Source organism: Oncorhynchus kisutch, linkage group LG16 (genome assembly GCF_002021735.2).
Source record: "Oncorhynchus kisutch isolate 150728-3 linkage group LG16, Okis_V2, whole genome shotgun sequence".
NCBI lineage: Eukaryota > Metazoa > Chordata > Actinopteri > Salmoniformes > Salmonidae > Oncorhynchus > Oncorhynchus kisutch.
This window is the reverse complement of record NC_034189.2, coordinates 30,668,709-30,696,507: the sequence shown is the minus strand read 5'-3', so window position 1 is coordinate 30,696,507 and position 27,799 is coordinate 30,668,709. Positions and strand designations below refer to the sequence as shown.

The 27,799-nt window shown below is 40.5% G+C and overlaps 1 protein-coding gene across 1 annotated transcript in view; it reads left to right on the top strand.

Moving 5' to 3' along the window:
- Positions 1–281: 281 nt before the first annotated feature.
- The window catches only part of LOC109906617 (uncharacterized protein KIAA0232-like), a 37,838-nt gene continuing 10,320 nt past the window's right edge, over positions 282–27,799 (top strand). The window contains exons 1-3 of the mRNA XM_020504417.2: positions 282–469; positions 8,616–9,169; positions 22,608–22,748. Of these exons, the coding sequence (XP_020360006.1) occupies positions 8,951–9,169; positions 22,608–22,748 (360 nt within the window). The 5' untranslated portion in view covers positions 282–469; positions 8,616–8,950. The remainder of the gene's footprint in view (positions 470–8,615; positions 9,170–22,607; positions 22,749–27,799) is intronic.

Genomic DNA, 27,799 nt, shown 5'->3' with positions numbered 1-27,799 from the left:
GTACAGATATCCCCCAAAACTACTTAAATAGTACATCATCATGTTTTTACTTAAGCACTTTACACCTCTGCTTATAAACTCACATTTTGAGAGACGTACTATTTGCCATTCTGATGCAATCGTGAGTGGATGAATAAATCCTACTGGTTGTAGGATGGTAGAGGTTCGCCTTGTTGCCTGGAGACTGATGGGGCGGAAGCTTTCGCTATGAAACTGTCCCTATATGCACGACATGTTGGATCAAAAGGAGCCATTGCTCAGAGGGGGAGGTCCTTCGCGTCAGAGCCGTAATGTCGTCAGATTCATGTAATGTCGAAATATCGGCATTGAAAACAGCGCTGTCGCGGTTGCCGTTTGGCGTCCATGATAAGTGATGCTACTGCAGAGGATTCCGGAGCGCGAGCTCGGAACGCAGCGGGAGAGAAGTAACCACTCCCCCTCTTCTCCTCTTTACTTCAAGTAACGGCAGGTAAGGAAACAATATCTTTATAATAATGTTTACTAAAAAGCGCATTATATTTCAAGTTACGTTACATAGTGAGAATTCGTGGCGCATGTATTTTTTTTTTTTTTAAACGTCTCAGGTCCGGGTTAGGTCAGTCAGCCGCTCCTCCTCTGTCGTTTCACAACAGTTTTTTTTTTTTGTCGGAATGTTGTACTGTTACTTTGCAGTGTTTTGATGGGACTACTCAGTTCCAATGTTGGCCCCTTCCCCACACTAAATTCCCGAAATGGTATGGATTACTAATGTTGTCATATCGTTTAACTTTAGGGAAGTGACTTGAGCCAGTGTGTACAATGGCGTTAAATGGGAAACCGCGTTCTGTAATTCCACCATCATAGCAGCAGTCAACGGTCATCTGCCCACACGCCTACTGTTAGCGAGAACTGCGTCAAGTTTACAGTGACAATGTCATTCAAATACAATTCTAAATATTACCGTTACCCCAATAAATTCCCTAAGCAGTAGATCAATCATCTATAGGCGTTTATTACTGGATGTGGAAAGCTAACTAGCTACCTTCGCTAACGTTACTGTAGCTACGTTAAGTATCCTAGGTTAGTTCCGTTAACTAGCTAGCTAGCGGTCGCCATTTGAGCGAATGGACGGCCACTGGCTGTCAAACATTGGTTAAGTTAACATTTGCTCCTTTCAAGGAAACGTGTTACCGTAATTTTCTGCTAGCTACAAACTTTGTGGCTATCTAATGCTAGGGGAATTTTGAACGTTTGCTATAGCCCTGGCTAGTCGAATGTGTAAGGTGCGTCTAGCTAGGGTTGGCTAGCTTTGTTAGTGTCTAATGAAATGGCTACCGCGTAAGAAAAGTCCTATATCGCTAGCTAGTTTTATGATTATCAGCTGACTTACTATCCCCCATTGGTTAATGTGAACATTGGCTAACTAAGCTAGCTAGCTATCATGCAGAAGAATCCATGGCTACCATTAGTTAGCTAGCCAGGCACCTTTTAGTGTCAAGGAAGTTTGCTGAAGCCAGCCAGCCAGACAGACTGTGTCTCCTGTCATTTGTTCGCTAGCTAGATTGACATCAACAAACCATAGGATAACAGTGACGTAGAATCTATAGTGCATGCCCAACGTTAGATCGGCTGTGCTGTTCAGAGCAAGAGGTTTTATTTTTTACATTTTATTATTATGAACAAAACAAATACAAAAACAGAAATATACAAACAAGAGTACATAAACCTAACATAATCAAGATGCATTTTAAATGTCAGTTTTATGGTGCGTATTGCTTTTTTTGTTTTTACATTTATAATTTCAAAGTAGAATTTTAAATGTTATCTTAAATAATGTGAAGAAGGGTTTGTTCTCCTCCCACTTCGTTTTATGGAAAATCCTCAACATTTTCACATGGAGTATTGTTATATTCTCCCAAAAGAAGAATATCACCTTTAGGGGCAGCTCTAAAACGATTTGAAACTCATCAGGAGTGAATGTAACATTGTGTGTTCTCATGAAATCTGGATAATCATATACTTGTCCATCATTATTCAAATTTGTTTTAAATATATTTTTTATTTTTTACCTTTTATTTAACTAGGCAAGAACAAATTCTTATTTTCAATGACGGACCAGGAACAGTGGGTTAACTGCCTGTTCAGGGGCAGAACGACAGATTTGTACCTTATCAGTTCGGGGTTTTGAACTTGCAACCTTCTGGTTACTAGTCCAACGCTCTAACTGCTAGGCTACCCTGCCACCCCTTTAACCCAGATAATGCTGTTGTCAAACCAGTTCTGGAAAAACAAAGACTTGTTTTTGTATTTAAATTTTAAATTTTTCCAGGAAAATTATGGTTTGTACATGAGGTTAAGTTAGAAGTACTTGTTTATGAAAGTTGCATTTGAGTGAGAATTCTAGACCACCAATTTGTTGGAATATTAAATTAGGGATTATATTCCAAATGTAAAATGTATTTCTTAAATAGTTTTGTATCCATTTGATCTGAAAGATTATATTAAGAGGTTTTAAAATCCAGAGCATTCAACCCTCTCTCATTTTGGGTACTACATATTACCGCTTTTCCTAAATAATTTGTTTTTTTTCCTCCATATGTAGTTGAATAATTTAGTTTCAACCATTTTAGTTACTGACAGAGGAACATCCAAGGCAAGGGAGGTATAAACTAATCTGGACTGACCTTCAGCTTTTGACAGAAGTACATGTCCAGATTAAGAAATATCTCTTAATAACGAGGAGTTACATTAATTTCCAATTGTCTCTACAATAGGAGAGAAATTTCAGTTGGCCCTTTCTATCTGATATTTGTTAACTTTAATACCAAGATATGTGATCAAATCTTTTACAGGGATATTACATACTGAGTTTAAGTCACATCTTTTCAACGCAAATAATTCACGTCCTAATATTCAGAGATAAATCAGGTACATGTGAGAAGGCATTAATACACTCTAACTTTGTTATGATCTTTAAAAAAAAATTGTCAGCCAATTGTGAACATTTTATCTTGTATCTGAATACCCCTAAAACTATCCTTATTGATATGAAGTGCGATAACTTGTGTAACCAATAAGGAGAAATTGGTCATCCTTGTTTAATTCCGCGTCTGTCAAATCTCTGAAGTTCCATGGGATAATTTAACAGCGCTGTTACAATTCTTGTAAAGTGTCTTAATTACAATTTGAAAATATTGACTAAAAACAAAAAAAATTGAAGTTTCAAAAATAAAATGTTAAACTGTATCAAAAGCCTTATAAATCTACAAATAAAATAAAGCTATCTTCCATAATGTGTTCATTGTTGTCTATTAAGTCCAATACTAGGAAAATATTATTCCATATACAGTGCTGTGAAAAAGTATTTGCCCCCTTCGTGATTTCATATTTTTAGCAAATTTTTCTCAATGTTTCAGATCAAACACATTTTAATATTACACCAAGAGAAACTGCATTTTGTGTTTACTTGGGTTAAGTGATCATTTTATTTATTAAGGGAAAAAAGCTAAACAAACCTTCATGGCCCTATGTGACAAAGTAATTGCCCCCCCTTGTTAAATTGTGAATTTACTGTGGTTAATCACATTTTTTGGAAAGCTGAGTTGAATTTCACTAGCCACGCCCAGGCCTGATTACTGCCAGACCTGTTGAATCAAGACATCACTTTTATTTAACCAGGTAAGCTAGTTGAGAACAACTGCGACCAGGCCAAGATAAAGCAAAGCAGTGCGACACAAACGATCACATTTATTTGTCACATACACATAATTAGCAGATGTTAATGCGAGTGTAGCGAAATGCTTGTGCTTCTAGTTCCGACCATGCAGTAATATCTAACAAGTAATATAACCTAACAATTTCACAACTACCTTATACACACAAGTGTAAAGGAATGAATAAGAATATGTACATAAAAATATATGAATGAGTGATGCCCGAACGGCATAGGCAAGATGCAGTAGATGGTATAGAGTACAGTATATACAGTGGGAAGAACAAGTATTTGATACACTGCCGATTTTGCAGGTTTTTCTACTTACAAAGCATGTAGAGGTTTGTAATTTTTACATGCTTTGTAAGTAGAAAAACCTGCAAAATCGGCAGTGTATCAAATAGCTACTGAAACGGATTATGTCGTTTTGCTATGTTTTTGGGGAAGAACATTGTTTGCATCCATGAGCTAGCTAGGTTTTTGAAATGTTTTATGACCAGAGCTGTAGGTGCGCGTGACAGCTTTACCAGCATCATAGCATACGTATCAATGATTCCTTGTGACATATGAAATACGAGTGATAGTGTAATAACTACGTAAAAAAAATGTATGAACGTGTTAAATTGTGACGTGCGGTCATATTCAGGTCCTGATTGGTCAACAAGCTTATTTGACAGGTCAAATTGTGTTATTTTATACGTCAAAGACCCAAACGGCGTTCCATAGAAATCCTGGTTGAGAATGAGATGACTGAACAACAAAACAGCACAGCAAGTGAAAGAAACAGGTTTTGATGATGTTTTACTGGTAATGGGGGCCAAATAAAATAACAAAATAACTTTTTGGTGTGTGTGTGTGTTAGAGGTCGACCGATTAATCGGAATGGCCGATTTAATTAGGGCCGATTTCAAGTTTTCATAACAATTGGAAATCGGTATATATGGACACCGATTTTTAAATATATTTTTAAAATGTAAATTATTTTTGATAATTTTTTTTTTTTACTCCTTTTTTAAATTTAAACTTTATTTAACTAGGCAAGTCAGTTAAGAACAAATTCTTATTTTCAATGACGGCCTAGGAACGGGGGGGGGGGGGGTTAACTGCCTCCTTCAGGGGCAGAACGACAGATTTTCACATTGGCTCCCCCGAGCTGACAATCTTACAACCTTACAGTTAACTAGTCCAACGCAATAACGACCTGCCTCTTGTTGCACTCCACAAGGAGACTGCCTGTTACTCGAATGCAGTAAGCCAAGGTAAGTTGCTAGCTAGCATTAATCTTATCTTATAAAAAACAATCAATCATAATCACTAGTTAACTACACATGGTTGATGATATTACTAGATATTATCTAGCGTGTCCTGCGTTGCGTATAATCTGACTGAGCAGTGGTAGGCAGAAGCAGGCGTGTAAACATTCTTACAAACAGCACTTTCGTGCGTTTTGCCTGCAGCTCTTCGTTGTGTGTCAAGCATTGCGCTGTTTATGACTTCAAGCCTATCAACTCCTGAGATGAGGCTGGTGTAACCGAAGTGAAATGGCTGGCTAGTTAGCGCGAGCTAATAGCGTTTCAAACGTTACTCACTCTGAGCCTGTGGTTGTTTCCCTTGCTCTGCATGGGTAACGCTGCTTCGAGGGTGGCTGTTGTCGTTGTGTTTCTGGTTCGAGCTCAGGGAGGAGCGAGGAGAGGGACGGAAGCTATACTGTTACACTGGCAATACTAAAGTGCCTATAAGAACATCCAATAGTCAAAGGTTAATGAAATACAAATGGTATATAGGGAAATAGTCCTACAATAACTACAACCTAAAACTTCTTACCTGGGAATATTGAAGATTCATGTTAAAAGGAACCAGCAGCTTTCATATGTTCTGAGCAAGGAACTTAAACGTTAGCTTTTTTACATGGCACATATTGCACTTTTACTTTCTTCTCCAACACTTTGTTTTTGCATTATTTAAACCATTATTTATTCGAGGCTAAATTGATTTTATGTATGTATTATATTAAGTTAAAATAAGTGTTCATTCAGTATTGTTGTAATTGTCATTATTACAAATAAATCGGCCGATTTAATCGGTATCGTTTTTTTGGTCCTCCAATAATCGATAACAGCCACCCTCGAAGCAGCGTTACCCATACAGAGCAAGGGGAACAACCACTCAAAGTCTCAGAGCAAGTGACGTTTCAAACGCTATTAGCACGCACCCCGCTAACTAGCTAGCCAGTTCACATCGGTTACACCAGCCTAATCTCGGGAGTTGATAGGCTTGAAGTCATAAACAGCTCAATGCTTGAAGCACAGGGAAGAGCTGTTGGCAAAACGCACGAAAGTGCTGTTTGAATGAATGCTTACGAGCCTGCTGGTGCCTACCACCGCTCAGTCAGACTGCTCTATCAAATCATAGACTTAATTATAACATAATAACACACAAATACGAGCCTTAGGTCATTCATATGGTAGAATCTGGAAACTATCATCTCAAACAGATGTTTATTCTTTCAGTGAAATATGGAACCGTTCTGTATTTTATCTAACGGATGGCATCCCTAAGTCTAAATATTCCTGTTACATTGCACAACCTTCAATGTTATTTCATAATTACGTCAAATTCGGGCAAATTAGGCGGCCCAAACTGTTGCATATACACTGACTCTGCGTGCAATGAACGCAAGAGAAGTGACACAATTTCACCTGGTTAATATTGCCTGCTAACCTAGATTACATTTAGCTAAATATGCAGATTTAAAAATATATACTTTGTGTATTGATTGAGGAAAAAGGGGGAGGCTTTGCTGCAGGAGGGACTGGTGCACTTCACAAAATAGATGGAATCAGGAGGAAGGAAAATAATGTGGATATATTGAAGCAACATCTCACGACAACAGTCAGGAAGTTAAAGCTTGGTCGCAAATGGGCCTTACAAATAGACAATGACCCCAAGCATACTTCCAAAGTTGTGTCAAAATGACTTAATAAGGACAGCAAAGTCAAGGTATTGGAGTGGCCATCACAAAGCCCTGACCTCAATCCTATAGAACATTTGTGGGCAGAACTGAAAAGGCGTGTGCGAGCAAGGAGGCCTACAAACCTGACTCAGTTACACCAGCTCTGTCAGGAGGAATGGGCCAAAATTCACCCAACTTATTTTTGGAAGCTTGTGGAAGGCTACCCAAAAACGTTTGACCCAAGTTAAACAATTTAAAGGCAATACACTCAATTTGTATTTGGTAGCATGTAAACTTCTGACCCACTGGGAATGTGATGAAAGAAATAAAATCTGAAATAAATAATTCTCTCTACTATTATTCTGACATTTCACATTCTTAAAATAAAGTGGATCCTAACTTACCTAAGACAGGGAATTTTTACTAGGATTAAATGTCAGGAATTGTGAAACTGAGTTTAAATGTACTTGGCTAAGGTGTATGTACATTTCCGACTTCAACTGTATGTTCATTCAGACAGGCTACTTTAGAAATCTTTCTGGACTCAATTTGTTTAAATATGAATCAAATGCTCCTGTTGTGATTTAATCTTGTAAAAGGCCTATTTTCAGTACCTTAGGCTACATTATTTCTCACATTACAGCATCCTTGCTTTGAAGAATGATCGAATGACCGCAGCAGCAGGTCTTGACATTCTACAATATAAACGTGGGAGAAAACACATCGGACTTCGTTTGAATGGTTTTGTGCGTCGAAATAGGATCTGATTAAAATAATGTAATGCAGAAAAGCATATCTTAATTTTGACTCTGTTAATGTTGTCATTACAAAAATATGACAAATCTTCTCCAACATGGCGTTTGTTAAATATTTACTTAATACCTTGAATAATAATGAAGTGCCTTGATAATAACGAAGTGTAATGGCTTGTTTCAAATAGGTTTTTATTAAGAATCATATCCAACAGAATTGTGATCTCCCTTTTTATGACCCCCCCCGTGTACATTGGCCTGGCCAATTACCGTAACCTCAAATTTTGTGTAACCGGTTGTTCAGCCGGAAGCTGGCGCTAGTGGAACACATTGTAAAGGGTGTCTGAACTTCTTGATTGGGACTTGTTTTATATTTGGTTTATTTAATAAATGCTAGCTGCCATGACTGGATTCAAACGCAAGTTGATTTGTTTGTGTGTGTTCGCAGCTGGGAAGACTTAGGCAAATCCTTTAACCAATTAGTGGGGCAAGATCGGGGGCTGTCAAAATGTTGCAGACTTTTTATTTATTTTATTTTTTAGGCCACTCATTACATGCTCTCAAATTTTCTTTAATATGCATTTCTAAAATGTTATAGTTGGTTTGAAGTTAAGCCACTGAAATTTGGAGTTAACATATTGTCCCATGTACATTGTGTAATTTACTGATGGTCTCTATCTAGCCCCATAGGGCATTATGATCCGGTTGAGTGCAGTTGCACAAATTAATGATTTCTTGTGTGCTGTTGTCATGTGGGCAGGATTGAAACCAAACCCACCCTTAATTTACGTTGTGATGACGTCACGACCATAAGTCTCACAACTCAGTTAAGGACAAGACTGACTTTATGACCAAAATGATCCGTTTTACACTGTAGTCAATTTTGACAGTATAATAAATGTTGCAGACTCATATTGATGCCACAGACTATTTTCTAAATGACAAGTTTGTTTTTAGGAGCAGTTGCTCTTTTAAAAACCATCTGTGGGGACAGACTGCCTGTAGATATGCACTTGGGCAGGGTGGGAGATAAGGCCTGTAGTAACCAATAATTGAAGGTCAACAAGCCATTTTATTTTGAAGTATGTTGTGAGCAACTGCTTTGTGTTCTTTGTAAGTCTTCTAAGTCTAGGGCCTATATCATAGTTTAACAGAACACACCTTGTGAAACATTTAAATGCAACCCAGAGAAGTGACGCAAGTCTGTTTCCTCTTTCAGGTTGTGCCGGTGGAGTAAGCCGCAGCCCAACATGATCCCCTCTGATTGATGCGCAAACACGTTAAGTGTTTTGCCAAGCAGCTGATCGCTTTCATCAGTTAAAGCCATGCCTGACGAGTAAATATCCCTACTTGCTCAAGGCAATAAAACATAAAAAAAACAGCCCCCTACATGTCTCTGCAAGTAGACTCCCTCTTGTTCGTCCTGCTGGAGTAAATCCCCCCCTTCCAGATAGGCTCTACTGCCCTCTCTCCGCACCGCCCCACTACTGCCTCTCCACATCCACCTGTCACAATGCCGCTCCACCTCAGAATGGTCAACACCTAAAGATTCCCATGCGTCCAGTGAGCGACGGTCCTGCTCCTGTAAGCTTCTCACGCCCCCACCCCCCAGTTGGCCCCCTGCCCACCTCTGAGATGTCCCTGCTCCACTCGCTGGGCCCAGTGCAGAGCTGGCTGGGCCAGGAGCTGGAGAAGTGCGGGATTGATGCCATGATCTACACCCGCTACGTCCTCAGCCTGCTCCTGCACGACAGTTACGACCTGCAGGATCAGGTGGGTTTCCAGCAGTAACATTGTCTTGTTAAACATGATGGTCTCTAGTTCCCCCACTTGGTTAAAGCAATATAAGTTCTAGTGATCATAACATTTAGAAAATAAGTGAAAAGGGATACCTAGTCAGCTGCACAACTGAATCCATTCAACCAAAATGTCTTCCACATTTAACCCAACCCCTCTGAATCAGAGATGATAACAAGGAAAGCCACCCCTATTCCACATTTTTGTTACAGCCTGAATTCAAAATGGATTAAATATAATTATTTATTTTGCCCAACTACACACAGTACACCATAATGACAAAGTGAAAACATGTTTTTAGAAATGTATTAAATTAAATAGATACACCTATATATATACAAATGTTTGGAGACCCTTTCAAATGAGTGGATTTGGCTATTTCTACCATACCCGTTGCTGACAGGTGTATAAATTAAGCACACAGCCATTGCAATCAACATTGGCAGTAGAATGGCCTTTACTGAAGAGCTCAGTGACTTTCAACGTGGCACTGTCATAGGATGCCAATTTCCAACAAGTAAGGTCAAACTTCTGCCCTGCTAGAGCTACCCCTGTCAACTGTAAGTGCTGTTATTGTGAAGTGGAAACGTCTAGGAGCAACAATGGCTCAGCCGCAAAGTGGTATGCCACACAAGCTGCGAATGGGACCGCTGAGTGCTGAAGCGTTTGTCCTCGGATGCAACACTGCCTCTGGAAGCAACGTCAGCACAACAACTGTTTGTCGGGAGCTCAATGAAATGGCTTTCCATGGCTGAGTAGCCGCACACAAGCCTAAGATCACCATACCCAATGCCAAGCGTCGGCTGGAGTGGTGTAAAGCTCGCTGCCATTGGAATCTGGAGCAGTGGAAATGCATTCTCTGGAGTGATTAATCACGCGTCATCATCTGGCAGTCTGATGAACGAATCTGGGTTTGGTAGAAGCCAGGAGAGCGCTACCTACCCGAATGCATGGTGCCAACTGTAAAGATTGGTGGAGGAGGAATAATGGTCTGGGGCTGTTTCTCATGGCCCTTTAGTTCCAGTGACGGGAAATCTTAACAATACAGCATCAATGACATTCTAGACGGTTCTGTGCTTGCAACAGTTTGGGGAAGGCCCTTTCCTGTTTCAGCATGAAAATTCCCCCGTGCACAAAGCAAGGTCCATACAGAAATGGTTTGTCAAGATCTGTGTGGAAGAACGAATGACCTGCACAGAGCTGTGACTTCAATCCCATCGAACACCTTTAGGATGAATTGGAATGCTAACTGCGAGCCAGGCCTAATCTCAAACAGTTGGTAATGTTGTGTATCTAATTTATACCCCTGGGTCAATACTCTGTAGAAGCACCTTTTGACAGCGATTACAGCTTTGAGTCTTTCTGGATAATTCCTATAAGCGCTTTGCACATTTGGATTGTACAACATGAGCACTTTATTTTATTCTTCAAGCTCTGTCAAGTTGTTTGTTGATCATTGCTAGACAGCCCATTCAAATCTTGACATAGATTTTCAAGCCGATTTCAGAAAAAATGGAACTAGACCTAACTTAACTATTTTGGTAAGAAACTCCAGTGTAGATTCGGCCATGTTTTAGGTTATTGTCCTGCTGAAAGGTTAATTTGCTCCCAGTGTCTGTTTAGAAAGCAGACTGAACCATGTTTTCCTCTAGGATTTGTGCAAAACTCCCTAGTCCTTGCCGATGACAAGCATACCCATAAAATGATGCAGCCACCATCATGCTTGAAAATATGAAGTGGTACTCAGTGATGTGTTGTTGGATTTGCCCCAAACATAAGACTTTTTTGATTTAGGACATAAAGTACATTTCTTTGCCACATTTTTTGCAATTTTACTTTAGTGCCTTATTGCAAACAGGGTGCATATTCTGTACAGGCTTCCTTAGTTTTACTTTGTCATTTAGGCTTATATTGCGAAGTAACTACAATGTTTATCCATCCTCAGTTCTCATATCACAGTCATTAAACTCTTAACTGTTTTAAAATCACTATTGGCCTCATAGTGAAATCCCAGATCAGTTTCCTTCCTCTCCGGAAACTAGACAATTTCAATTACTTTCACTGGTAAAGAGGACAAACTGAAGTGAAATTACATTGAACAGTGAACTCTCATTATTAGATCTTCAATATTCAAATATGATGGAAGGATTGGCGTTTGAATTTGGTCAAGTTTGTGTGTAAAAACTATTGTTATCCATCAACAATAATAAGCCACCAGGTATAGACAACCTAGATAGGCAAACTATTGAGAATGGTAGCAGACTGTATTGCCACCCCTATTTGCCGTGTCTTTAACAAAAGCCTAAAGGACTGTGTGTATCCACAGAATGGAAGGAAGCTATAGTAATTCCACTACCTAAAAATAGTAAAACACTCATTGCTGCCTGTTCTCAGTAAACTGATGGAGAAAATTGTTTTGAACAAATACAATGCTATTTTTCTAATAAGTTAACTACTGACTTCAACTTGTACTGCAGTGACTCTGATGACTGATTGGCCAAAAGCTGTATTTTTAGATTTCAGTGCAGCCTTTGATATTATTGATCATAATTTGTTATTGAAAGAAACTCACTTGATATGGCATTACATCACCTGCCATCACATGGTTGGAGATTTAATTATCCAGTAGAACTGAGTATTCTTCAATGGGAGCTTCTCTAACATCGTATACAGTGCATTTGGAAAGTATTCAGACCCCTTCCCTTTTTCTACGTTATGTTAGTCTTATTCTAAAATTGATGAGGGGGAAAAACTATTTGATCAATCTACACACAATGCCCCATAATGATCTAGGGAAGGGTACCAAAAAATTTCTGCAGCATTGAAGGTCCCCAAGAACACATTGGCCTCCATCATTCTTAAATGGAAGACATTTGTAACCACTAAGACTCTTCCTAGAGCTGGCTGCCCGGCCAAACTGAGCAATCGGGGGAGAAGAGCCTTGGTCAGGGAGGTGACCAAGAACCCTATGGTCATTCTGACAGAGTTCGTCTGTGAGATGGCAGAACCTTCCAAAAAGACAACCATCTCTGTAGCACTCCACCAATCAGGCCTTTTTATAGTAGAGTGGCCAGACGGAAGCCACTCCTCAGTAAAAGGCACATGACAGCCCGCTTGGAGTTTGCCAAAAGGCACCTAAAGTACTCTCAGACCATGAGAGACAAGATTCTCTGGTCTGATGAAACCAAGATTGAACTCTTTGGCCTAAATGCCAAGCATCACGTCTGGAGGAAACCTGGTACCATCCGTATGGTGAAGCGTGGTTCCAGCATCATGCTGTGAGAATGTTTTTCAGCGGCAGGGACTGGATAACAACCCTAAGCACACAGCCAAGAACACACAGGAGTGACTTCGGGACAAGTCTCTGAATGTCCTTGAGTGGTGAACCCGATCTAACAACTTTGGAGAGACTTGAAAATAGCTGTGCAGCAACACTCCCCATCCAACCTGACACAGCTTGAGAGGATCTGCAGAGAAGAATGGGAGAAACTCACATACAGGTGTGCCAAGCTTGTGGCGTCAGACCCTAGGAGACTCGAGGCTGTAATCACTGCCAAAGGTACTTCAACAAAGTCCTGAGTAAAGGGTCTGAATACTTATTTCAATTTTTTAAATTTGTAATAAATTGTCAATGTCAACCTGTTTTTGCTTTGTCGTTATGGGGTATTGTGTGTAGATTGAGGGTGGAAAATACTATTTAATCCATTTTAGAATAAGGCTAATTTAACAAAATGTGGAAAAAGTCAAGTTAATCTTCTCTGTTTTTCAAATGATGTGTCACTTGTCTTTGTGCAATCATCAGCATACATCAGCACCTACAGCCAGTGAGCGCACAGACTCTTGGCAAGGAGTTAGTTAGTGTCAGAATGGGTAATAAACTGTTCTGAAATACAAAAACAATTGTATTTGGTTCAAAGCATTCTCTTAGCCCTAAACTGTTGAAGAAGTTGAACTCCTAGCATTGGATAGTCAGTTATCATGGTCAAGTCATATTGACAAATTTGTTGTGAAGATTGGGAGAGGTAGCCTATGTCTTATTTTTTTATATGTGGTTTTGACACAGATCAACTGTACCATATTGATGTCTGGTAATAATTAAACCGTTAAGAACACATTTATTTACAATGACTCCCTACCAAGAGGCAATAGGATGCCTGAGGGGAGGGGGGCTGGGATTAAGAATGCAGGACAAAACACACCATGACAAGACACTACAACACTACATAAAGAGAGACCAAAGACACACAGCACAGTAGCATCACATGACAACAACACGGTAGTGACACATGGTAGCTGCACAAACATGGTACAAATATTGTTAGGCACAGACAATGGCACAAACGGCAAAAAAAGTATAGACAACAATGCATCACGCGAAACAGCCACAACTGTCAGTACGAGTGTCCATGTTTGAGTCTTTGAATGAATATAACGGTCCAGTTTGAGTTAATCTTCATTCAAAGACTCAAACATGGACAGTTTTTTTTTTTTCTTTTTGCAGCTCGTTCTACTCGCTAGCTGCAGTGAACTGAAAAGAGGAGTGACTCAGATGGGTGTGCTTTGGGGACCTTTAACACAATGTGACTGGCAGAACGGGTGTTGTATGTGGAGGATGGGGGCTGCAATAGATATCGCAGATAGGGGGGAGTGAGGCATAAGAGGGTTTTTATAAATGAGCATCAACCAGTGGGTCTTGTGACAGGTATACACAGAGAACCAGTTTAGAGTAGTATAGAGTGCAGTGATGTGTCCTATAAGGAGCATTGGTGGCAAATCTGATGGCCGAATGTTAAAGAACATCTAGCCCCTTGAGAGCACCCTTACCTGCCGATCTATAAATTACGTCTCTGTAGTCTAGCATGGGTAGACTGGTCATCTGAATCAGGGTTAGTTTGGCATTTGGGGTGAAAGAGGAGTGATTTACTACAGAGGAGACCAAGTCTATATTCAACTTTTAGCCTGCAGCTTTGATATGCGCTGAGAGAAGGACAGTGTACCGTCTAGCCATACTCCTGAGTCCTTGTATGAGGTGACTACCTCAAGCTCTAAACCATGCCTGGGCAAAGGCTGGCCCGGGGGCCATATGCGGCCCGTGAACTGATTCAAAGTGGCCCGCGGAATCATGCTCAGATAAAATAATTTGCGATAAAGTTTAGAAAAACATATTTGTTATTCAAATTTAAAGCTCAATGAATACCCACCATTGTGTAATGATGTAACGCCCACCGCTTGCGGGACATTTCTTTTTGAAGGCACACATAAATAACAACGGCACAAGGACAGACAGTGACTGAGGCTGACACACACGTCACAGTTGCAAATAGTAGCTAGTTTTTCAAAGATGAGGAAAGTAGACAACGAATGTAGGGTGTTCCAGTAAGAGTGGACATCGAAATATTTCTGTGTTGAGGTATCAGGGAAAGAGTGTGCAAAGAAGGCATTGTTGTCTTGAAAGACTACAACTTGTCCCGACACTTCAAACGAAGCATCGAGGTCGACCAATTAATTGGCATGGCCGACTTTCACAATCTGTATTTTTGGATGCCGATTATGGTCGATTACATTGCACTCCACGAGGAGACTACATGGCAGGTTGACCACCAGTTACACGAGTGCAGCAAGGAGCCACAGTAAGTTGCTAGCTAGCGTTAAACTTATCTTATAAAAAACAATCAATCTTAACATAATCACTAGTTAACTACACACGGTTGACGATATTACTAGTTTAACTACCTTGTCCTGCGTTGCAAATAATCAATGCGGTGCCTGTTAATTTATCGAATCACAGCCTACTTCGCCAAACGGGTGATTTAACAAGCTCATTCGCGGCAAAAAAAGCACTGTCATTGCACTAATGTACCTATCCATAAACATCAATGCCTTTCTTAAAATCAATACACAAGTACAGTTGAAGTCGGAAGTTTGCATACACCTTTGCCAAATACATTTAAACTCAGTTTTTCACAATTCCTGACACTTAATCCTAGTAAAGATTCCCTGTCTTGGATCAGTTAGGATCACCACTTTATTTTAAGAATGAAATATAAGAATAATAGTTAAGTTATTTTTATTCCAGCTTTTACATACACCCAATTAGTATTTGGTAGCGTTGCCTTTAAATTGTTTAACTTGGGTCAAATGGTTCAGGTAGCCTTCCACAAGCTTCCCACAATAAGTTGGGTGAATTTTGGCCCATTCCTCCTGACAGAGCTGGTGTACCTGAGTCAGGTTTCGAGGCCTCCTTGCTCGCACTCGCTTTTTAAGTTTTGCCCAAACATTTTCTATAGGATTGAGTTCAGGGCTTTGATGGCCACTCCAATACCTTGACTTGTTGTCCTTAAGCCATTTTGCTACAACTTTCAAAGTATGCTTGGGGTCATTGTCTATTTGGAAGACCCATTAGCGACCAAGCTTTAACTTTAGCTTTAACTGATGTCTTGATGTTTCTCTTCAATATATCCACGTAATTTTCCTCCCTCATGATGCCATCTATTTTGTGAAGTGCACTAGTCCCTCCTGCAGCAAAGCCCCCCCACAACATGATGCTGCCACCCCAGTGCTTCATGGTTGGGATGGTGTTCTTCGGCTTGCAAGCCTCCCCCTTTTCCCCCCAAACTTAATGATGGTCATTATGGCCAAACAATTACATTTTTGTTTCATCAGATAACATTTCTCCAAAAAGTATGATCTTTGTCCCCATGTGCAGTTGCCAACCGTAGTCTGGCTTTTTTATGGTGGTTTTGAAGCAGTAGCTTCTTCCTTGCTGAGTGGCCTTTCAGGTTATGTCTATATAGGACTCATTTTTACTGTGGATATAGATACTTTGGTACCTGTTTCCTCCAGCATCTTCACAAGGTCCTTTTGCTGTTGTTCTGGGATTGTTTTGTACTTTTTGCACCAAAGTACGTTCATCTCTAGGAGACAGAACGCTTCTCCTTCCTGAGCGGTATGATGGCTGCGTGGTCCCATTTTGTTTATACTTGCGTACTATTGTTTGTACAGATGAACGTGGTACCTTCAGGCTTTTGGAAATTGCTCCCAACGATGAACCAGACTTGTGGAGGTCTACAATTTGTTTTCTGAGGTCTTGGCTTATTTCTTTTGATTTTCCCATGATGTCAAGCAAAGAGGCACTGAGTTTGAAGGTCGGCCTTGAAATACATCCACAGGTAAACCTCCAATTTACTTAAATGATGTAAATTATCGGAAGCTTCTAACGCCATGACAATTTTCTGGAATTTTCCAAGCTGTTTAACTTGTTATGGCTGAGATCCCGTTACCGGGAGTGATATAACGACAACTAGTGATAGTACAGGGCGCCATATTCAAAAGAACAGAAATCTCATAATTAAAATTCCTCAAACATACATGTGTCTTATATCTTTTTCAAGGTAGTCTTGTTAATCCCACCACAGTGTCCGATTTCAAATAGGATTTACGGGGAAAGCACCACAAACCATTATGCTAGCTCACCAACAACTCACTAAAATACACAGCCAATTTTATCAGCCAAAGGGAGAGCGAGAGAAAAAGCACATAGAGAGAAAATGAATCACTAACCCTTTGATAATCTTCATCAGATGACACTCATAGGACTTCATGTTACACAATACATGCATGTTTTGTTTGATAAAGTTCATATTTATATCAGAAAATCTGAGTTTACATTGGAGCATTCCATTCACTAGTTCCAAAAACATCCAGTGATTTTGCATAGCCACATGATTCAACAGAAATACAAGTTATACACATGGAATTATAGATATACCTCTCCTTTAATGCAACCGCTGTGTCAGATTTCAAAAAAACTTTGCAGAAAAAGAAACTCTCGGAACAATAGAAAAATTAGCCTCCATGTTGGAGTCAACAGAAACCAGAAAATACATGATAAATGTTTCCTTACCTTTGATGAACTTCATCCGAATGCAGTCCTAGGAATCCCAGGTCCACAATAAATGCTTGATTTGTTCAATAATGTCCGTTATTTATGTCCAATTAGCTACTTTGGTTAGCGCGTTTGGTAAACAATTCCAAAGTCAAAGCGTGTCCACTATAACGTGACAATGTCCAAAAGTTCCGTAACAGTCAGTAGAAACATGTCAAACGATGTACTGAATCAATCTTTAGAATGCTATTTACATACATCTTGAATAACGTTCCAACCGGAGAATTAGAATGACTTCAAAAGACCGGTGGAACGCAGGTCCTTACCTTGTGAATGCGCATAGTGAAAGCATGGTCAACTCATGACTATTTCCTGTCTCATTTGAGCCTCCCTTCACATTAGTCATCAGACAGAGTTCTATTGACTGTTGACATCTAGTGGAAGGCGTAGGAAGTGAAAACTCATCCATATCTCACTAATTTCAATGAGAGCTAGGTTGAAAATCTGCCACCCCCAGAAGAAATCCAAACAGGAAGTGGAATTTCTCAGGTTTTTGCCTGCAATATGAGTTCTGTTATACTCAGACATAATTCAAACAGTTTTGAAAACGTCAGCGTTTTCTATCCACTACTAATAATAATATGCATCTTTAGCAACTGAGACTGACGAGCTGGTTGTTTACAATGGGCACCTTTTCATCCAAGCTACTCAATACTGCCCCTGCAGCCATAAAAAGTTAAAGGCACAGTCAACTTAGTGCATGTGAACTTCTGACCCACTGGAATTTTGATACATTGAACTATAGTGTCTGTAAACAATTGTTGGAAAAGTTACTTGTCATTCACAAAACTATAGTCTGTTAACAAGAAATTTGTGGAGTGGTTGAAAAGCGAGTTTCAATGACTCCGACCTAAGTGTATGTAAACATCCGACTTCAACTGTATATTAAAAAAAAAAAACAGGTAATTTTAACTAGGGAAATTGTGTTCTCTTGCGAGTCGGGGTATATGCAGCAGTTTGGGCCACCTGGCTCGTTGCGAACTGTGTGAAGACCATTTCTTCCTAATAAAGGCTGTAATTAATTTGCCAGAATTGTACATATTTATTACATAACATTGAAGGTTGTGCAATGTAACAGCAATATTTAGACTTAGGGATGCCACCCGTTCGATAAAATATGGAACGGTTCCGTATTTTACTGAAAAAATAAACATTTTGTTTTTGAAATTATATTTTCTGGATTTGACCATATTAATTACCTACGGCTTGTATTTGTATGTTTTGTTATATTATAATTAAGTCTATTATTTGATAGAGCAGTCTGAGCGGTGGTAGGCAGCAGCAGGCTCGTAAGCATTCATTCAAACATCACTGTCCTGCGTTTGCCAGCAGCTCTTAGCAATGCTTGAAGCACAGCGCTATTTATGACTTCAAGCCTATCAACTCCCGAGATTAGGCTGGCAATACTAAAGTGCCCATAAGAACATCCAATATTCAAATGTTTATGAAATACAAATGGTATAGAGAGAAATAGTCCTATAACTATAACTTCTTAACTGGGAATATTGAAGATCTGTGTTAAAAGTGAAAATGCTGCCACCTATCCCAAAAAGGTTAAGTTAAAATAAGTGTTCATTCAGTATTGTTGTAGTTGTCATTATTACAAATATATATATATATATATATATAAATAAATAAAAATTCGGCCTCTTTAATCGGTATCTGCTTTTTTTGGTCCTCCAATCTGTATCGGCGTTAAAAAATCATAATCAGTCGACCTCTAATGCAGAGAAATATAGGAATATGTCTTCTGAGCAGAGGGCAAGTGCATCGAAAGAGTTGGTTTCTCAGTTGCAGAAGCAGCAAGGACTTTTCACAAAACTGCATTCAGCAAACGATGGAATTGCGAGAGCTAGCTATGTACTATCCCACAAAATTGTAAAACATAATTCACTGAGGGTGAATTCATTAAATAATGTTTCATTTACTCTGCAGCAATATTTTGCCACGACAAGAAAGAGCTGTTTTGAAAATGTTTCCCTGTCAAGAATAATAGTGACACAGCGTGTTGAGGACAATGAGGGGATATGGAACAACAGTTGAAAGACAAGGTAAAGGATTTCACCTATTTCTCCTTGGCCCTGGTTGAGAGTGATGGATGTGACACTGCGCATTTGTTGATATTCTTACAAGGCGTAATCCCAGACTTGGAAATTACAGAGGAGCTTGCTTCAGTGCAGTCAATGAAGAGCACAACCACAGGGAAAGATTTATTGGAGGAGGTTAATAAGTGTGTGGCAAAGCTGGGACTGAGTTTTGAAAAGTTATCCAGTGTGACCACTGATGGGTGCCCAAACTTGACAGAAAAACTTTGGCCTTTTTGAAAAGGATACAAGATCAAGGAGCTGAGCTGAACCCAGATCAAAAAATTATTTTCCTGCATTGCATTATTCATCAGGTGCTCTGTAAATGTGTCCTGAAAATGAGCCATGTTGTGGATACAGCCAATAAAATGGTAAACCTCATAAGAGCGAAATCAAGAGCATCCTGGCGGGCTGTATCACCGCCTGGTACGGCAACTGCTCCGCCCAGTCTCTTCTGGAGAGAGTTTGCTGCACTGAAAGTAAAGGGGCTGAATAATTTTGCACGCCCAATTTTTCAGTTTTTGATTTGTTCAAAAAGTTTGAAATATCCAATAAATGTCGTTCCACTTCATGATTGTGTCCCACTTGTTGTTGATTCTTCACAAAAAAATACAGTTTTATATCTTTATGTTTGAAGCCTGAAATGTGGCAAAAGGTCGCAAAGTTCAAGGGGGCCGAATACTTTCGCAAGGCACTGTATATACTGTACTCTATCATCTACTGCATCCTTATGTAATACATGTATCACTAGCCACTAACCACTATGCCACTTTGTTTACATACTCATCTCATGTATATACTGTACTCGATACCATCTACTGTATCTTGCCTATGCTGCTCTGTACCATCACTCATTCATATAGCTTTATGTACATATTCTTTATCCCCTTACACTGTGTATAAGACGGTAGTTTTTTTTGGAATTGTTAGTTAGATTACTTGTTGGTTATTACTGCATTGTCGGAACTAGAAGCACAAGCATTTCGCTACACTCGCATTAACATCTGCTAACCATGTGTATGTGACAAATACAATTTGATTTGATCTTTAAACCACAGACAGTTTGTCTCACTGTTGGAAGAGACAGTCGGGTCATGCAGATCTCCCCTACCACACAAACGTGAGATGGCTGAGTTTGGGGAAGATGCTTAAAAGGGTGTGGGACCTGAAGTCGGAGATTGAGTTTTTGCAAATGAAAGTAAAATGTGGATTTCCCTCAACTGCAAGAAAGAATGGTTGGATGATTTTGCCTTCACCGTGGACATCATGGCCCTCCATGAATGAACTGAATTCCAAACTACAAGGGAAGGGCCTTTTGCACATCAGATGTACAGCCTTGTCAAAGCCTTCAAGGGAAAATTACTCCCCCTGACCCGCCAAGTAGAAGCCAACAATCTCACCCACCTTCCACTACTAGTCTGTTCCCTATCAGATGACCAGCGGGAGAAGTACACATCGCTGCTGTATGCTTTGAACAGGGAGTTTTTGAGGATTTCAAAGTGTTGGAAAATGACATGCTGTTGGTTTTCTCTCCTTTCACCTTCAATGTGGATAACGCTCCCACTGACCTGCAATTTAAGCTTATCGATCTTCAGTCTGATGCAGTGATTGGAAAACAATGTCACTGATGAGGTTCTATGCATCTCTCGATGAACAAAACTTTCCAAAGATTAGGAGTCATGCTCAGAAGATGTTTGTACTGTTTGGGTCAACCCATGTATGTGAACAGACATTTTCAGTGATGAAATATAACAAGTCAAGACAAAGATTCTCTTACTGACTCTCAGCAATCCTCCGCATAGCGATGTCAGAAACTATACCTGACTTCACTGCTCTAGTCAATGCCCATCAGAGACTTCACTCCTCACACTGATTGAGTAGTTTAAATGTAATGTTGAGCTCACTCTTTCCTATGTTTTTGTGCATACCCGTTAACAAGAGTTCTGTCCGTGGTGCTGAATGCACAGTATACTTTTCCCTCCATGTAGTTCATTGCATGTTTAATAATGAAAATACCTACCAAAAGGAGAACATGGATATGGTTTATTTCTGTGGATGTTAAAAAAGTAAAATTAAATAGCATATCTGGATGTGATTTACAGTAGATATCTGTCAACAGTCATACACATGATGTATAATCCTGTAATATGATTCTGGACCGCGATGGCAAAAATATATTCTAATGTGGCCCTCCATGGAAAATAATTGCCCAGGCCTGCTCTAAACCCTTGGCGGTAGTAATGACACCGGTGGGGAGAGGGGCATTCTTCTTACCAAACCACATGACCTTTGTTTTGGAGGTGTTCAGAACAAGGTTAAGAGTAGAGAGGGCTTGTTGTAGAGATATTTAACACAAAGTATAAGACGATCATCTGCATATAAATGGATGAGAGCTTCCTACTGCCTGAGCTATATTGTTGATGTAAATTGAGAACAGCGTGGGGCCTAGGATCGAGCCTTGGTGTACTCCCTTGGTGACAGGCAGTGGCAGAGACGGCAGATGTTCTGACTTTATACACTGCACTCTTTGAGAGAGGTAGTTAGCACACCAGACCAAAGACCCCTCCGACACCATTACTCCTTAGCCAGCTCACAAGAATGGAATGGTCTACCGTATCAAAAGCTTTGGCCAAGTCAATAAAAATATCATCACAACATTGCTTAGAATCAAGGGCAATGGTGACATCATTGAGGACCTTTTAAGATTGCAGTGACACATCCATAACCTGAGTGGAAAACCAGATTGCATACCAGAGAGAATACAATAGACATCAAGAAAGCCAGTAAGCTGATTATTGACAAGTTTCTCCAACACTTTTGATAAACAGGGCAAAATAGAAATATGCCTATAACAGTTCGGATCAGCTTGATCTCCCCCTTTTTTAAATAAAGAATGCACTGTGGCTGCCTTCCCAGAAAGGAGAGACCAGTTAAAAAGGTCTGAAAGGCTTGGCAATGATAGGGGCAGCAACCTTAAAGAAGGGTCTAAACCATCTGACCCAGATGTTTTTTGGGGGTCAATTTTCAGGAGCTCTTTTAGTACCTCGGACTCAGTGACCGCCTGCAGGGAGAAACTTTGTAGCACGCCTGCAGTATGTTCTGTACTTTGTCATGTATTTTAAATTTTATGTGGAGCCCAGGAAGAGTGGCTGCTGCATGTGCAGTAGCTAATGGGGATCCTACTAAACTAAACATACACATAGCCAATGAAGAAGAGGGTTCTGTTTCTTATTCATTATGAGTCAGGTGATTGTAAGTTAACCTATTGATTTAAAGCCGTCTTGTATTTCTTACATTTACAATGTTCTAAAACTTGCATTTCCTTTTCCTATTTAGACCAGCTGTCCCATTAAATGACTGATGTGGAGGAATTGTGTGTGTGCAGGAAAATGACATCTTGGGCTGGGAGAAGGGAACTGGGAAGAAATGGTGCAAGAGTAAGAAGAAAGGAGGAGGGACGGACCTAAGTCTGGAGGAGATAAAGAAGCAAGCCGCTGTGCAATGTCTGCGTTCAGCATCTGATGAAGTAAGTGCCATTCACTCCAGTGTCGCCACATCTCTTCACCCCATGTTTTTGTATGCGTAGTCTACTCACAGCATTGCTCATGCACTCCTGAGAAATTGAAATTATATATTTCACTTTGAGTCTTTGAAGCTTGAATATTCAGGAGCAGTTGCATATAATGATGATTAGTACAGCAGTTATGGCACACACCAGCTTGTAAGCTACAAAGCTGAATATGTTGAGCCATTGAAGAATGGCAGAAGCATGTACAGTGCCTTCAGAAAGTATTCATACCCCTTATTCCACTTTTTGTTATGTTGTGCCTTTTTCTCAGGAGTGGCTTCCATCTGGCCACTCTCCCATAAAGCCCAGATTGGTGAAGTGCTATAAACTGTCCTTCTGACAGGTTCTACCATCTCAGCCAACAAACTCTGTAGTTTTGTCAGAGTGGTCATTGGGTTCTTGGTCACTTCCCTGGTTAAGGTCCTTCTCGGCTGGTCGCTCAGTTTGGTTGGATGGCCAGCTCTGGGTAGTTTCAATTTCTCAAATGCTTGAGACCACTGTACCCTTGGAACCTTCCAACACTCTAGAAATTGTTTTATAAGTCCGGGCTCTGGCTGGGCCACTCAAGGACATTCAGAGACTTGTCCCGAAGCTACACCTGCTTTGTCTTTGCTGTGTGCTTAGGGTTGTTCTTTTGGAAGGTGAACCTACACCCCAGTCTGAGGTTCTGAGTGCTCTGGACCAGGTTTTCATCAAGGATCTATGTACGTTGCTCTGTTAATCTTTCCCTCTCCTGACTAGTCTCCCAGTCCCTGCCGCTGAAAAACATCCCCACAGCGTGATGCTGCCACCATGCTTCACTGTAGGGATGGTGCCAGGTTTCTTCTAGATGTTATGCTTGGCATTCAGGCCAAAGAGTTGAATCTGGGTTTCATCAGACCAGAGAATCTTGTTTCATGGTCTGAGAGTCTTTTGAGGTGCCTTTTGGCAAACTCACAGCAGACTGTTGTCTTTTTTACTGAGGAGTAGCTTCCGTCTGGCCACTCTACCATAAAGGCCTGATTGATGGAGTGCTGCAGAGATTGTTGTCCTTCTGGAAGGTTCCCCATCTCCATAGAGGAACTCTGGAGCTCCTTCAGAGTGACTATCGGTTCCAAACTTCTTCCATTTAAGAATGATGGAGGCCACTGTGTTCTTGGTGACCTTCAATACTGCAGAAATGTTTTGGTACCCTTCCCCAGATCTGTGCCTCGACAATCCTGTCTCGGAGCTCTACAGACAATTCCTTCCACCTCATGGCTTGGTTTTTGCTCTGACATGCACTGTCAACTGTGGGACCTTATATAGACAGGTGTGTGCCATTCCAAATCATGTCAAATCGATTGAAATTACCATAAGTACAACTTGATTGGAGTCCAGAAACATCTCAAGGATGATCAATGGAAACAACATTGTGGTATTATGTGTAGATTGAGGATATTTAAAAAAATCTATTTTAGAATAAGACTGACCAGCCTTATTTTGTGATTGCTCTCCAGGATTTTCATAGCCAGTGTGATGTAATGAGTGTTTACTGGCAATGTTGGATTGAGGTCAGCAAAGTGAAGAACTGTGAACCAGTGAAAGACTCCCATGTGCACTTACACTGTTACACTCAGTATTGAGATAATATTATGTGTGACGTTGCGGAGGTGTCAATGCATGTAAGCGAGTGCACAGTTTAATAAACCTGCATTATATTCTGTCTGTGCCCTTTTCCCAAGCAAAATTCCCCCCAAAATGTCAGACATTTTCCTTAGCGGTTGGTTGGCAGTAGTATAGTATCAAAAGCAGCCCGTAGTAGAGCGAGCTTGTGAGGGACGGGATAGAGCTGGAGGGCGTATAGGGGGAAGGGTCTGCAAGGTAGAGGAGGAGTGTGCTGCTCTCTGGGAACTGGACTCTGCAGTCTTTTTTTTTTTTTTTTTTTTTTTACCAGCACATGCTGCACAGGATTGCAGCACAGAGAGCAGAGTGTGTGCGTGTTGCCCGTCAGCTGACCGGCATTAACACAATGATGCAAGAGGAAACACAGGACCAGGGGAGAAACTTAGCTTTATTTTTACTGGGCGTCATGGTAAGGAACGTCACTTTCTGTCAGAAAGAGTGCGAGAAGGAGTGTGTAAATGTAAAACATTTTTTACTAATCCGGCCCTCAATATATAGCACTCCTCACCGAATGCAGTTGCTTTTATGATGGTGTCTATTGTCTACTGGTCTGTTGAGGCATTTTGACATGGATTTATTTTTATAGACCTGATCGTTGCAGGACTTTACTTTTTTTTTTTTATTATAATTTTTTTTACAGCAAAACAGATCACTTCATCTTTGTTCAGCGAATCAATAGGTACAAGGAAGAAGTAGGTGTCAGAACTTTGTCTAATGCCTGATATTTTGTAAGTGTTTTGATGGAAAGACAGGTGGTTGTTTGGGCTATGCTTAGTCATTCTCTCACAATATTTTTCCCTCTTAGCTAAATTTAACCAGTGTTTTACACAAGTACATAGAGTAGCCGGCCAGGTACCGGCTACTCTATGTACTCTTGTTGTTGCAGGAGCTCTATTTTGGTGGCCTCTGATACATTTATAAATGCCTTGATTCCATCTGAAATACGCAGCAAAATAATTGAATCCTTTGTTGAGTTTACCTCTGACTGGAAAAATGTGTTATGATATTGTGTAGAAAGATATAACTACAGTGCCTTGTGAAAGTATTCACCCCCCTTGATATTTTTCCTATTGTTTTCTTACAACCTGGAATTAAAAAGGATTGTTGGGGTGTTTGTATAATTTGATTTACACAACATGCCTACCACTTTGAAGATCAAAATAGTTTTAATTGTGAAACAAACAAGAAATAAGACGACAACTGAACTTGAGTGTGCATGACTTCACCCCCTCAAAGTCAATACTTTGTATTGACCCCTTTTTCAGCAATTACAGCTGCAAGTCTCTTGGGGTCTCTCTCTCTAAGCTTGGCACAACTTCCAGCTCCTTCAAGTTCTATGGGTTCCGCTGGTGTACAGCAATCTTTAAGTCATACCACAGATTCTCAATTGGATTGAGGTCTGGGCTTTGATATTTAAATGTTTCTCCTTAAACCACTCGAGTGTTGCTTTAGCAGTATGCTTAGGGTCATTGTCCTGCTGTAAGGTGAACCTCCGTCCCAGTCTCAAATCTCTGGAAGACTGAAACCGGTTTCCCTCAAGAATTTCCCTGTATTTAGCGCCATCCATCATTCCTTCAATTCTGACCAGTTTCCCACTCCCTGCTGATGAAAACACTGTCACAGCATGATGCTTGCACCACCATGCTTCACTGTGGGGATGGTATTCTCGGGGTGATGCGAGGTGTTAGGTTTTCGTCAGACAGCGTTTTCCTTGATGGCCAAAAAGCTCAATTTTAGTCTCATCTGAGTACCTTCTTCCATATGTTTGGGGAGTCTCCCACACACCTTTTGGCAAACAAAGTATTTGCTTATTTTTTTCCATTAAGCAATGGCTTTTATTGGCCACTCTTCCATAAAGCCCAGCTCTGTGGAATGTACAGCTTAAAGTGGTCCTATGAACAGATATTCCAAATTCCGCTGTGGAGCTTTGCAGCTACTTCAGGGTTATCTTTGGTCTCTTTATTGCCTCTGATTAATGCCCCCCGCCTGGTCTGTGAATTTTGGAAGATGGCCCTCTTTTGGCAGGGTTGTTGTGGTGCCAAATTCTTTCCATTTTTAAAAATAATGGATTTAAATGGTGCTCTATGGGATGTTCAAAGGTTCGGATATTTTTTTGTAATTCTCCACAAATTTGTGACTTGTTTGGAGAGCTCCTTGGTCTTCATGGTGCTGCTTGCTTAGTGGTGTTGCAGACTTTCAGAACAGGTGTGTGTGTGTGTGTGTGTGTGTATATAGTGGGGCAAAAAAGTATTTAGTCAGCCACCAGTTGTGCAAGTTCTCCCACTTAAAGATGAGAGGCATGTAATTTTCATCATAGTTACACTTCAACTATGACAGACAAAATGAGAAAAGAAATTCCAGAAAATCACATTGTATGATTTTTTATGAATTTATTTGCAAATTATGGTGGAAAATAAGTATTTGGTCACCTACAAACAAGCAAGATTTCTGGCTCTCACAGACCTGTAACTTCTTTAAGAGGCTCCTCTGTCCTCCACTCGTTACCTGTATTAATGGCACCTGTTTGAACTTTTTATCAGTATAAAAGACACCTGTCCACAACCTCAAACAGTCACACTCCAAACTCCACTATGGCCAAGACCAAAGAGCTGTCAAAGGACTCCAGAAACAAAATTGTAGACCTGCACCAGGCTGGGAAGACTGAATATGCAATAGGTAAGCAGCTTGGTTTGAAGAGATCAACTGTGGGAGCAATTATTAGGAAATGGAAGACATACAAGACCACTGATAATCTCCCTCTATCTGGGGCTCCACGCAAGATCTCACCCCGCGGGGTCAAAATGATCACAAGAACGGTGAGCAAAATTCACAGAACCACACGGGGGGGACCTAGTGAATGACCTGCAGAGAGCTGAGACCAAAGTAATGAAGCCTACCATCAGTAACACACTACGCCGCCAGGGACGTGTCCCCCTGCTTAAGCCAGTACATGTCCAGGCCCATCTGAAGTTTGCTAGAGAGCATTTGGATGATCCAGAAGAAGATTGGGAGAACGTCATATGGTCAGATGAAACCAAACTATATATTTTTGGTAAACTCAACTCGTTGTGTTTGGAGGACAAAATGCTGAGTTGCATCCAAAGAACACCATACCTACTGTGTAGCACGGGGGTGGAAACATCATGCTTTGGGGCTGTTTTTCTGCAAAGGGACCAGGACGACTGATCCATGTAAAGGAAAGAATGAATGGGGCCATGTATCGTGAGATTTTGAGTGAAAACATCCTTCCATCAGCAAGGGCATTGAAGATGAAACGTGGCTGGGTCTTTCAGCATGACAATGATCCCAAACACACCGCCCGGGCAACGAAGGAGTGGCTTCGTAAGCAGCATTTCAAGGTCCTG